Source organism: Haemaphysalis longicornis, unplaced genomic scaffold, assembly GCF_048455015.1.
Source record: "Haemaphysalis longicornis isolate Haplotype H1 unplaced genomic scaffold, Haemaphysalis longicornis Haplotype H1 scaffold_6, whole genome shotgun sequence".
In the NCBI taxonomy this organism is placed as follows: domain Eukaryota; kingdom Metazoa; phylum Arthropoda; class Arachnida; order Ixodida; family Ixodidae; genus Haemaphysalis; species Haemaphysalis longicornis.
This window is the reverse complement of record NW_027526407.1, coordinates 36094349-36108153: the sequence shown is the minus strand read 5'-3', so window position 1 is coordinate 36108153 and position 13805 is coordinate 36094349. Positions and strand designations below refer to the sequence as shown.

General features: G+C 45.1%; 1 protein-coding gene across 2 annotated transcripts in view; it reads left to right on the top strand.

Moving 5' to 3' along the window:
* Nucleotides 1-1257: 1257 nt before the first annotated feature.
* LOC144142477 (uncharacterized) overlaps nucleotides 1258-13805 on the top strand; it is a 65242-nt gene continuing 52694 nt past the window's right edge. For both annotated transcript variants that reach the window (XM_077674019.1, XM_077674018.1), the window contains exon 1: nucleotides 1258-1541. In XM_077674019.1, coding sequence (XP_077530145.1) covers nucleotides 1463-1541 — 79 coding nt within the window. In that variant the 5' untranslated portion in view covers nucleotides 1258-1462. The remainder of the gene's footprint in view (nucleotides 1542-13805) is intronic.

The following is a 13805-nucleotide window of genomic DNA, read 5'->3' as shown; positions in this document are numbered from 1 at the left end:
CGATGCGCAGCAAAAACAGCACAGTTTACAATTCTCACCTGTGAGAACAGAACAATTAGCGTAATGCACGATGTGCGCCAATGCCGAACTGCAGCCGTCCGTCCTTGCATCCTAGCTTTTGTAGCGGGCTCTAGCCTCTGCTGCCCCCTTGTAGAAAAAGCAACGTCTTTGTCTTCGTAGTATCAGGCTAGGTTGCCGAGATATCCAATATGCCGGCGTTTCTTTCGTTTACGCCGGCTGGGTGCCGCGTCAATGCAGCGGCATTCCGTCTATGACCTAGATGTTGCGAGAGCAGAAAAATGAGCGTAGTGTTCGATGAAAATGGCGCTACCGCGGCCGTTGTTATGCAATCTAGACGTACAGTCTGATATAAATGTCTCCCGTATTGGGTTCATGCGTGGGCTATGATTTAACTGCTACGTTTGCCAAATGACCCTCGGAAGGTCCCCAGGCTTCTGAGGCGCTTACTAAACACAAAATGTTCGTTTTCCGTCTTTTAGAAGCCGGATTATTTTTGCCAGTCTATTAGGTCAACGAGCCTCTCGTGTAAACGCCTGACTGACGGAGTAAACTTTACTGAAGTAAAGATGAGGAAAAGAGGACGGGGAGAGAAGACAAGAGAATCAAAGCTAAGACCCTTTGTTTAGGGCTCACTGGCTTCTGCTGACGTCTTCGTCCGGCGGATTAGGTACTTTTGGGTCTAAGTCAGGGCTGGTGAGGTCTGCCTCCTACGATTCTATTGAAGTTAGTGGCGGGTCCTTTTGATATTCAGCACCTGCCCAAATGTGTGAGCAAGCCAACGTGGCGTAGAAGGGTGTAGCCATCTCTCCGCAAAGCCTGCAGCCTTCTGTATAGTCCGGTTTCGTTGTGTGAAAATGTTCGCGAAGCGAGATTTATGAATGAAAGTGTTTGTTTGTGTCTTTCGGAGACTCCGAAAACAGAATTATGCACCGCCTGTCGTCTGGGACACTCACTTCAGACGGCAGTTAGTACACTCCAAGATAGATGCCGCCACAGTCTGAGCAGAGCCAAACACTGGAAACACACCGACGCCGCCGAAGGCCGCTTATAATGACACAAGTTTGCTGTAGGTGGCGGCCAGATCGGTGAAAGGCCATCGGCGTATAGTTCAAGAGCTACGGCAGGAGCAAACGGGCGCGCCAAAACACGCCTGCGCGCAGCGCCATCTGTCGCCGGCCCTCTCGAACTTCCGCGCGACTCCCACACATTTCCCCGCAAATTTGGGGAGAGGAAAGGGGGAGCGGGCAGTTGCTAGGCGACACGCTCGACGGCGTCTGCGCCAGCAGCTGCGGCCATAGGGAGGAGAAGATCAGTCGTTCGAGCAGCGGCCCGGGTTTATCCGGCGAGACGCGGTACAGCCTTGGCGGAATCCGAAGAGGGATCGGCGCTTCCGGCGGCCCACGAACCGCGCAACCCCCCTTTTGTTTTCGCTTGGCCCAATATGGCCGTCGCGCTCATTCGAATCCTTTGCTTTTTGATCGCACTGCGCGCTACAGTCTCCATCGTTCAAAGCAAACCCGGTAAGTGTGTTGACTTTCATACCTTTGGTTCTTTCTCTGTCGACGGGGGCAGTGTTCAAGGGGTACGACGTTCACCTGTCTACACACGGCGTGTGTGTACTGACCTGTCCACGTAGCAGGTTTCGTATTTGCACAAGCTTGCTGTTCACCGCGTCCATATCCGCGTCTGCAGCGAAATCGCGAGCACGACAGGCTTCTGTCACTTCTGTTCTTTTTACTGCCGTCACGAGCGATGTCGTTCAGAATTTTAAATTGTAGCTATGGTGTAAATTGGAGCGCAATAACTCCGCTGTCCGCTTGAACGTCCAGCTTTTATACGTCATCGGCACACTCCTGAAAGTGACATGCTCGAACGATTGACGAATTACCGGTACTCGTTTTATTTTTCCGTCGTGTCTACCGAACGAATGATAAGTTATATTCACTTTGTTTGAAAATAAAGACCGTTTGACGACAGCAGGTAGCAGAAAATTTTAGGTGGTGGATTTGAGAAGTGCCTTAGAAGCCTCTAATGATTCCTTGGTACCAAAACTGACTCAAATTGATCACTGAACATCTAGAGGTTTTTACTGACAAGACCACGATTAGCTTCTGGCGTGACAGTAGGCCCACTTTGATAAATAGATTATAATTATTAAGGAATGCCACTTGTAACGACTGTAGGTTCATCCGGTAAATTTAATACCTGTATTTTAAGCATTTGCTATCGTTTAGTTATACTGTAGATCGTAATAATAGAAATAACGACTGCAAATAATAATGGGTCACCTTGAAATAACGATGACGGCATTGAAACAATTACTTCTTGATTGTTTTCTGTGCCATATGCTCTAATTAGATAGAAAGAAAGCTTAATTTAGCAGCAGACGGGTTTACAATGTCTGCTGAAGGAGCAGGAGCTAAAGACATTAGGTGCCTAACGAGTGCTCCTCACTCTCTACTTATACCTGCTGCTTAGTAGCGTTATTCACGTAATTGATGGCGAGCCTTGGTTTGCTGGCTGCGAACTAAAATTTACGATTCTAAAAACACATGATGGAGTTGTTTCGCTTTTATTCCGTCCTTATTCCCAAGTTGTTGTTTTTTTTTTCGTCGACGTGCATCTCAAATTTTTCGTATCCGAGAACGTTTCACTTCGTTTATTTTGCATTTTGCGCTTTTTATTTTTCTTTTTACTAGTAATAGGTTGCGTGTTTATGTAGTGTGGTTTGAACTAATACACAACTTTGCTTTTGTAATAGAACGAAGTCGAGGCTCATAGGAACGCGTTTTAAATGTTTTCGGTGCACATGAAAACCGGCTACTTAGAGTGGCGTGTCTTTTTTGTGAGTTACGCTGTCACAGGAGTCTTTCGATGATTCGACCCTGCATTATTCAGTTTTGACACCTAATAATTTAAATCTAGGTGTCTCGTGGGGGCTTTTTAAATGTTTATTCCACGCATTTAAATTTTCGTTAATCCTTTTTTCTCCGTAATAGAACCCGACTTCAGACTACCTGCCAAGATCCTAAATAACTGTATTAGTCGTGAGAAAAATAGCGTGGATGACGGGAGAAGACAAGAGAACAAAACAACACAACACCTGTTTTTAAGGTTCCCTTTCTTTTTCCCTTCGTCGTAGCTGTTTTTCACAGAAGAGTGCCGACCCTCCCTTAAGCAAACCCTTCCGTAACTGTAATCTACTGTTTGTTTTTGGTACCCTTACCCTTGAACTTTACGACGGCCGCTCGTGTTAGACCAATCAACTTTCATTAGGTTTCTGCATGTTGTTTACAAAATCCACGAAACCGAAATTTATCAATACACCTGTGAATATTTTCGCGCTTACAAGGTTGCGATATTCCATTTCTTCAACACTACAGAACTGGCCCTTCCTCCACGGTACAAAGTATCAGTTAAACACGGCGATAGGCTGCGCATGCGCTTCAAGCACCATAAAACATTCCGAACAAATTTTACTTTTGAAAAAAGAAGCACGGATTTCGAACATGTTTACATAAAAGTCACTCGACTTAACAAAAAAACTTGTCAGACTACTGTGGTTCGAACCGAGGCCGTTACAATACGAACCAGAGAGTCTACCCAAAAGCCACAAAGTTCGAACACCCAGGTCTTTTGTAAAGCAATGTAAAATGATTTATTCCCTTTAGGCGAATTTTTAGTGTCTATAACAAACACCCATACAACGTAATAAAACACAACAAAACACTTTTTTAAAGGATGTATTTTAGACTAATCCCCTTACACCCTAAAAAAAACAAGAAAAATACCCTCAACGAGTGTTAGGTATAGATGACACAGGTATGGATAAAAACTTTGATAGGGTGTTTTTCTTGTGTTTTGTTAGAATGTAAAGGTATCAGTTGTAGTTAGAAATAGCCCTTAATGAGACCCTGCAACACTTTTTCAACTTTTTTCTAAACCCTAAATGCTTTCAGAACGCAGTCAACAAACACATCCAGTATTTACAAAAAGCGGTCACCAAGTACCTCAGCCGATAATTACTACTCTACGGCTATCGGATAACTTGGAAACGTTTTCAATATATTTTCTCTCTTTCCCGAGTGTTGGCGTTCTTTGAACGCTCGAATTACGTCATTACAGCAACGTAGCGGCTATTCGTCACTTATTTGCTGTGGTAGCAGTAAACACATTCGTTAACCACTTTAGAAAAATAGCCACAAAGCAAAGCAGAAACGGAAGGCGGATACTTCTGCTGCGACGAGCAAATCACGATTTCGGCTCCGTGTTGTTGATAACTATGGCTTTTACGATGCTTTCAGGTGCGAAAGAAAGAGTGAGAGAAGTTTATGAGAAGTGTTACAGAGTATCTCTAAGTGTGTAAATCATCCTACAGTGTAGGGTTAGATGGTGATCTTCAATGTTCAATAAAACGTCAACACGTGGGTGTCTTTTTTTTTTTGTTCCTTCCCAATCAGAGAAACCAGCGCCGTAACCACCCCGTTCTCAGAAGGGCGTCGTGGTCTCCGCTAAAATATAGACCGGACGCCACACTACCTATTGAGCAGAACGCCACGTCCTCATCATTATATATGAGTTGGCCGGCTCTCGGTCATCCACGTGTCCTCTCAGAAGAAACAAAGTATCTAAAAAGTCTGAGGTAGAGAGCACTCTGAATTATTTGAGTTGCTCTCGAGTTTCTTCCTGTGCACAAAGCAACGTGTTGATTTTAACGTTTTTTTTCTTCGGCCTCGCCAAAGCAGCTGCCACTGTCAAAAAAAAACTCGTGTTTTTTTTCATAGGTCTTGTTACTTTACCCTTTGTGAGCTACCTCGTCATGTTTTTGTACTTTTCAGAGGCCTTCTCCGTTTCTTTCAATGCCCGCTTCCAATGGCGCTGTCCCATGGTAGAGCAGGGGTAGTAAGCTTAACATTGACTGCGCTTGCGTACTTCGCACCGATATGCCCTGCGGCACCTCTTGGAGCTAGTTCGTTGTTATTGTTCACCCACTCGAAACCGCTCTATGATTGGGTTCTGTCGGTTTGTGAAAGATATCAGTACATTCTTGTTGAACGTCATGAGCCAGTGAGCGAGTAACCTTGCTTACAAAATATTTCTGTATGTCTCTCGATAATAAAGAGAAGCAGAAAAAAAATTGAGCCAGAGATCGTTCTCACGTCTAAAAATGTAAACTTAAACTAAAATAAAGCAGTCCGCATATTATGTCCTAGCACAAATAACGCAGCGTCAAGTGAAATGTTATAAAAACTATATGACTGACATTGGCTGCAGGCTAGATACCGAAGCTTTTTCTTGTTCAACGCTTAACGCATCCAGTATAGAAGCCATAACAATACAGTGCCACAAAATGCCTTCAAATCAGTAGGCCTCGAGAAGTACGCCCAAACTCATTTTGCTTTTCACGGAGGTGGCTTGTGGTGGGGAACGCATTTATTCAGAGTGACTGAGCAAGTGTTGAAAAGTCTGTTCAATGTGTTCTTCCCGACCTTGTTTATGGTGCCTGTAACGCGGCGTTAAAAACAGCGAAGTATCGAAGTGCAGCACAAGACGAGGGGCAGAAACACTGAAGACGACACACAGAGCGCTAACTTCCAACTTTAATCATTAAAGCTGAAGTCAGAGGAAGGATTAAAATTGTAAGTTAGCGCTCTGCGTGTTGTCTTCTGTGTTCCTGTCCCTCGTCTTGTGCTGCGCTTTGATACTTCGCCATGTACCAACTCGCTCAAACCAATACTCTGCTGAACGTTAAAGGAGCAATGAAGACAAATAACAAGTTTGGTTTATTAGAAAGGCTGCTTTGTTCTGTTAAAAATGATACCGATTTCATCGCAAACTTCCAAAAAATAACGGAGATATTAAAGCAAACGTGTGGTGCTGTGGAGACTCGCTAGCCAGTTTCCGGCAACTTTTCTATGACGTCACAGAATCTTCTTTGGGCGATTGACGCCGGCCGAACTAATTAATCGCCAGGACACGTGACTGGACGATTGTAGTGGGGCCGCTAGTTCCGTTTGATCGAATCACTCGGATGCTAACGTGCACCTAACCCACTAAAACTATGTTTTAGTGCTGGCCCATATGACGTCACTTGCGCCGATAACACGTCACTGTGGCGCGAAATTTTAAAGTTTATAAGTATTTCTTGCGTTTTTATCGGGTAAAAAACGTCTTTCATGGCCGGAATGGAGTTGAGTAAGGTACTGAAGCCCAACTCTTTAAAGTTAAACAAAGTTGTATTTTCTCTTCATGGACCCTTTAAAGGCAGGACATGCATGAATAGTGTTTTTTTTTTTTTTCAGGGAAAACTGTGGTATAGTAGCTGCAGCGAGTTACGCTGTGTTGTCCAAGCGGCCAAAATAGACTTCCTCATAGGCATAACCTCCTACGAAACTAGAGCGGCGGCCACTGGACTGTGGCATGATGTCACAAGAAAACGAAATTCTTTACCCAAACAGCTTTTAAGCAGTGCGTTCCGGAAGGGTCCACTAGCGTTATTAGGGGCAATTCCTTTAGCCGATCGTACGTATACTAACGCTAAAGCTGATCTCACAAAACATGCCACCAACTTCCGTTAGACAGTCCTTTCCCGACTTTTATAGCCATAGCACTCACATTCAAAAATGCGCACGGATGGGCATGAGAAACAGTGCCCACATGACAAAGCATAAGCCCGCGTCACGCCGACCGTTTCGCGATGCCGGCATCGTAAACGGAACTCCGGTCCCATATACGTCTGAAATAGTGAACGTAAACACCATTTCTCGCTCCGTTTGAAATAGTGGCTCGCAGTCTGCGTTTTGCTCGTAAGCCTAAACTGAGGCTTAGTTTATCGTCTTGTGCGGCTCTGTTTCCCCCAGAATTCGCGCTCTGCTGAAAATAAGAAACTACTTCAATAAACTCAATTTTAGATGGAATAAACAATGCAAGAAATGATAAACCAAGCCTCAGGTAAGGTTTAGCTTAGGGTCTTTTACTATTTTTCGAAGCCTTTGCAACCTGCTGAAAAATAGAATCAAAAAGGCGTTTTCCGAAGCTGCACAAGGAAGTATTCAATATCTTCAGTTTCCCGATTACCCATTTCTTGGTTTCACAGAAACCAACAGTTTTTTGTTTTTGTTTTTTAAGAGGAGGGTGTGCCAGCCAATGGCCCCCATTTAATGTCGCTGGGTTGGACAGACGATACAGTTATGCAGCTGTGGTGTTTCTGCGCGGTTCTTGTTGTAAAAGAAGAATTAGATGTTTCACCGTGACGCAGACGCAAAAAAATACCCGACATGATCGAGCCCAGTTGTCCTTTGTGTTCTTAAACGTGCGCAGAGTTGCTAATAGCAAGTTAGACCATGCCGACAGATATACCTTCTCGAAACAAAATTTATTCCTGTTTCTTTACACGCTCGTGAAAAAGCAGGTATAACATGGTATGTCGCGCAGAAGTCTAACTACTTGAAAGGTTACTTTCTCTATACATGCAATTGTCGTATTTACTCGCATAATGACCGCACTCGAGTAATGATCGCACCCCTGCAGTTTGCCATCCAAGTTCAATTTTTTTTTATTTCCCGATTATTTATTATTTTTTTTTATTTAGCACCCTGAACTAGCCGCAGCAGTATGTCGTATTTTTGCAAGTTCAGCAGATGATGGCCGTAGGTACCTCTCTCTTCTTCCCTTTCGAAGAGGATATGGCTACGTTATCGCGGCAGACCCGCCGATATTAGCGATAACGGCAAGCATGCGTTCAATATTGATGAGGACGAAACTCTCCATAAATACACATTATTTTCTCTCAAGACAAAAAAAAACGCGCTCAGGTTTGGTTGTTTTGTCCGTTTTGATGTCCCGCACTGTGAAAGTGGCAGCCACTTATTGGTCGAGCTGTTGTCACCTCGCAGCAAACTCGTTTCGGCGCGTTCCGTAATTCACGACAACACTGCACTTTGCGTCACTTTGCAAAGCGACTGGCGGCGGTGTGCGGAGTTTTTATTATTTTTATGTGTGTTCATGAGACCTATCGTAAAACTTTTGACCCACAGCTTGCTCGCGTTTTCTTTGCTCAAACATGTTTCGCGAAAAATTTACCCCGCGTAACAAACGCACCCCTAAATTTGCATCGAAGTTTTTGAAAAAAAAGTGCGATCGTTACGCGACTAAATAAGGTGTTTCTGTTTGCATCTCTATACAACTAAGGCACGAAAAAACTTAACAGGTATAGGTAACGGCGCACTGGAGCTTTCTACAATGATCGCAGAACGTTTGAGCATCGCTTCTCGCTTAGTTTGCCACCGAGTCTATCTCCGTGGATTTTGTTCTCTATGTTCTCTAGTGACAAATTTAGCGTTGTTTTGTTGTACGGTGCAGCAAAAAGCAACAACTCAACCCTGCCTAATGAGGACTCCCTAAAGCAAAAGACCATGTAGGAAAACTAGCTTCACAGAAACCAAACTTATACACCTAGACTTTGCAAAGTCAACTTCACCACTTCCACGATTAAATTACTGCAAAGACATATGAGTAGGGGCAATATACCCGGCCACATAGAAAAGCCCGATGACCGTGTAAGGTTCAGGACAAGTTCTCATGTTCCAGCCACGCTTTTGCCATCAGATTCTGGTATCGCTGTTTGGCTACCCAGTCTTGGGACGGCGCGTTTTTTATCCAATGAACCACGCAACGTGTGAACGATGGCGATGCATTGAAACCAGATACGTCTGTCATGCTAAAAAGATTCTGAATGTATATTGGTTAAATCGCCTCAATAATGCGTTATTACTAGTTTTGAGGATAGTTATCTTGATTAATTTTCAGTGATTTGGTCTCCTCTTACTACCAAGCTATCAGCGTCCCCACCTCCTGCGTTCTGTGTGAACCAGTGGAAATAAAAGTCGGCGTTCACAGTTTCGGAACGCAAAAGTAATGCATGCATAGACCTTCCACAGCTAAGGCCTCCTATAAAACAACTCCAAAAAGTCAACGCCACAAAACCACCGCTAAAGAGTGGGCCGACTGTATCGCCACCATTAACTGTCCCTGAATCTAAGATACACTTTGCACGTAAAAAGGTGGGTGCACATACTTATGATGCAAATACCAAGTCCGAAAAGTTCGGCGCCCACAGCTGGAACGAATATAATGAGTCGCTCGCGTTAGCGTGTTGCTTATTAATGAACCGCAGCTGCTGGTGCCGTCGACACTTCCACGGCTTTCTCTAAAAGCCCACTCGCGTTTTAAAACGTTGAGGCTTTTGTTGTTAAAAGAAGCCTGCACCGAGCTTCTTTCTTCCCGCAAAGCACACGTTTAAACAGCATATATCGCAGTTCTTGGACTTACAATGAAGAGCACGAAGCGCTGTCGACGCCATAGTATTCTTGTTTTTCACAATGAAGCGGAATTGAAAAATTGCGGGGGGAAAGCTCTCCAGTTGCCAAAATGGGAGTTCATCGGAATTCTCTGTGCACTTTTATTCTGGCCATTGAAACCTGCAGGCTTTTTCCAAAAATGACCTACAAGTATTGTTCTAGTGCAGAAATGCCTTGCCAGAACGATAGGGCTCTCTTGCAAAAAAAAAACAGTTATTTATTGGTCTTCACTTTGAACGTATTCTTTTCAAGTAGAGACGAATAAAATCCGGTATAACTTTAAAATATTTTATTTTACTTCCAGCAAGCGGCTCACATTAGCCACAAAGCGTCAGTCATTGATAATCACAAACGTCGATTGGCAGGCTTCCGATGTAGGGCACTGAACTATCGCCGTTATTTTCATTGTTATTTTCGGCGACACGGTATGTTCGTCAAAAAGTTAATCGTCCAATGTAATAACTCCCGCGGTGGCCTTCATCTACGCACAGAGAGTCCGTAGCCAAAATATTCAGGGTCCTTGCAGTCGTCTTTTTCTGCGAAACAGGAGTTCGGTTACGTAGTTAACTTTACGCTTATTACTTGTCACCAATGATCATAGCATTTCTAGCAAAAACACTGCGCTAAATTGAAATTACGAAGACGAAGGACGGCGGAACACACGATGCACACTTACGATGCACACGAAGCGGAATTTTTTTTTTGCGCTTTCGTATGTGTGCATCGTGTGTTCCGCCGTATTTCGTCTTCGTAATTTCAATTTAGCGCAGTATTTTTGCAAGAAATAATGTACCAACTAGCCCAGAAGCGAGCTCTCGTCATGGCATTGCCATGTCCAGAGATAGAAAGGAGAGAGAAATAACTTTATTTGTAGGATCTGGTGATCCTGGGCGTCGGCCAAGACCCCTTGGGCTCTAGCAGCGTCCTCGGCCCGCTGGATGGCCCAGACTTGATCCGCTGGGTCGGAGCTAAGGAACACTGTCTCTCATTGCTCCGCCTGAAGGTGAATTTCATTGGGAGAACAGGAGCAAGTGGAGCGAGCAGCCAGATCAGCACACGGGAGTAACGGGGACGTGTGCTTTCGTTCCGCGAATGAAACATTTGCGCTGCTCCGGGAGCAGTGAAAAGAGGGGGAGGGCGTGATGTCAAGAGTCATGTGACCAAACTTTTCCCGCTCTCGCTTCCCAGAGCATTTCGCGCGCTCGTGTTGTCCGCACGCAGTTCTTCGCCAGTTTTCCCAGATACGTGCCGGTGGTTTTGTGTCTGCCTTCCTCATGGCGACGAATGAAGAAGTCGAGCGGATGTTCATGTCCATGATGGGGTCACCATCGTATCTCCCAAATATTAGCTGCGAACGATAACAGCATCCGCCGTCTTTTCCAGATACGACTCTACCTTCGGTCGCTGCTCCGGCGGCGTGAACAGGTGCTCGAACATAAACTCATGCAATGTCAAATCGTCGTCGTCGTCGCTGCTGCTGCTGCTGTCCGATGATGAGCTTGCGCTTGAATCTGCGGTGCTTTCATCATCTAAAAGTAGCAGCATCGTCCAGACGGCCGCGCTTAGCTGCTGCCATACGCACTGAGCGACTATCGCGGCTGCTGGATTCCGCCATTTTTCCTCCGCTACCCGGGTATAAAACCAGAAATGACGTAAAAGAGGTCGTGTGACTTCCTCGGCGTTCCCTGTTACTCCGCCCCTGGCGACGGAGCACCGAGAACTGCTCTCGGCTGCTCTCGGCGCCAAAAAAGTGCTCCTCCTCGACCAATGAAACACAACGCCCCTGCTCCTGCCCGACCACTGGAAGACGCCAGAACTCGCGAGAGCACTTTGGGTGCGGTTAGAAGTGCTCCTGTTCGTCCAATGGAAAACGCTATGAGTGATTCTGCGCACTGGTGTAGCCACCTGCGGGCAAGCCCATAGCATATGTTCTAGGTCTGCCCTTGAATACATTTGAGGAATTTGTCTAAATATCGCTCTGGGTAGCAATAGCTTAGGTAACCGGGTTTGGATACGAATTCGTCTGAAGTAGTCGCCATACGACGGATTTCCTCTTATTGAGTGACGGGTGAGCGGGGTGGAAAGTGGCCCGTTGTAATCGGTAGTGAGTTGTGATGTCCCAGCAGGACACGAGCTGATCTCGGTCCGGCCATCGTAGCAAATGGCCGGACCGAGCAAATGGTCGATGTCTGCTCGGTCGGTTATTTTTGACAATAGTAACGCCTGCCGCCACCTTATTTACCTGTGGACCGCCAGTGGCCAAAACTATCATGGTCTTCGCCATAGCAGAGTAATAATTGTGAACACTGATAGGGGTCCCCGTCCAGTAATGCAGCTCCAGAACGAAGTTAGTTTGCTCTGCCAAGCGACATTAGATTGCCAGCTGGCACTTAGTCACGAACGAAATCGTAAGTGGCATCCTAGATTATATTTAGCATGAACCCTCACTATACCTAATCTTTAAACACATATTCAAGTTTCAAGTTGCAAGTTTTATTATTTCCAAAAAGAAGTTGTTTCAAAATCCAGGATATACACACGAGGGTCCCAGAGGCAAAGACTTTAGTGGGACCCTCGGATCGTAGATACAAAATGGCGGTAAAATTTATACACAGCAACTGAAACATTCTTACGAAATACGGATATGCCAATACACTTTTACGCCACAAATGAAGCCAAAATTCACTCAAAATGGTATCAAAGGAATCAAAGAACAAACAAGTGAAACAGTTAACACATCACGAGTACATTTAGTCTAGAAAATGACTTTTGAGAGACTTTTTGAACAATAGAAATGAATTGCAACACTTTATACTAGAACGTACCTCATTCCAAAAGGATATCGCACTGAATGGGGAAGTTTATTTTCATAATTGGTATGAGCGGAAGGTAGCAGGAAATCTTTATTAGCCGCAAACCTGGTCCCATTATTATTCTGCAAAAGGACAGCTGCAATAAATGGGAATGCCAGTTATATATATATCAGCGGATATATCTCGCTTTCGGGTAAAATCTTTACCGATTACATTTTTACCGCTGCATGCGCTTGTGGAACTCCGCGTGTAAGCTGTGTCCACTTGCACAATGCCCCGCGCAGCCGGGCAGAGAACGAGCTACATCTTGTGAATTCTGAAGGGGCGATAGTAGGAGCATTCCCAGTCACCCGCGACTCGGCAGATGGAGCTTCAGTGGTTGTTGGTGCTTCGCGCAACCCCACTCCACGTCCAATGAGTTGACCCCTATACCCCTGCCTACCAAGAGGCAGGCAGACGAGGAGACAGCCCTTTGCCATTCAGGAGCTGTAGCTAATACGCCGAGAGTCATGTTACTCCACAATTCTCCCTCCAGGATGACCCGCCCAAAGCATCCTGGTTGGGCTAACCGGTCTTTGGGGTTCTCCCAGAATCACAGAAATCTCCCCGAACTGTCTCTGCCACAAGGCCAGCAGGCTGGTTAGGGGCGTAACCCTTTCAGCCCTAATTTTTATTCCAAGCAAAACAATGTTTCCTGTGTGTTTTCCTAGGTTTTAGGTTCCCATGAGCCCACAAACAAAAATAGAGCTGAAAGTGCAAATATTAACAGATTTTTTAATCAGGCAATCAATTAGGACATCTGCCAATTATAAACTTTTTGTTGACCAGAGACGTCACTTTGCATATTTTCCTAAACCTTATGACTACATGAACCTACAAACCAAAAATGAGCTTGGTAGTGCACGCATTTGTAGAATTACAAGCTTGGGAAGAAAACTCAGGCCGCCATTTTTTTCAGCCTCAATGTCGTAATTTCCTCTTCACCGGAGTTTCTTCTTCTTTGTAGTGTCCAGCCCCGCTAAAATGAAACCGCAGTGGTATCTATCGCAATAGGCATCATTGAAGAACAATTTCGCCAGAAAATTGGCAGTTTTGGTTCCCTTCATCATGGGCTAGAGGAACTTTTAGGTGGTGCCGTCAATTGAGACCACCGGGGCCGAAAGGGCTATAGTATCTAGCGCACAAACTGCTATAAAACCCCTCACACAAAGTCACAAAACGATTCTCTTATCGCAATAGATATTTCTTTCATATTTTCATGGCCTTCTGTTGCTCCGAACCGGTTCCAGTTCGCAAACCTGCTTCTTTGAGCACTCCACGTCGTGCAGAAACGTTCTTAACTTTTTTGGTGCCTCTTTCAAGACGACGCATTCCGTCAAGAAGAAAACAGTCAGGACAGAGTAGAGTGCAGATCGACAGAAGACTAAAAGCGAAATTGTTTGAGAGTTAACAAAGACGAAAATACCGACCAAGCAACCGCATTCTCAACTTTCCACAAATAGAACTCGAAGCTTCATTCCTCGTCGCAGCTGCCACCAGCGCTGCGTGCGGAGAATGCGACGCTGGGAGACAACAAAAAATACTCCCCTTTCTTTCGCCCACGCTCCTTTCG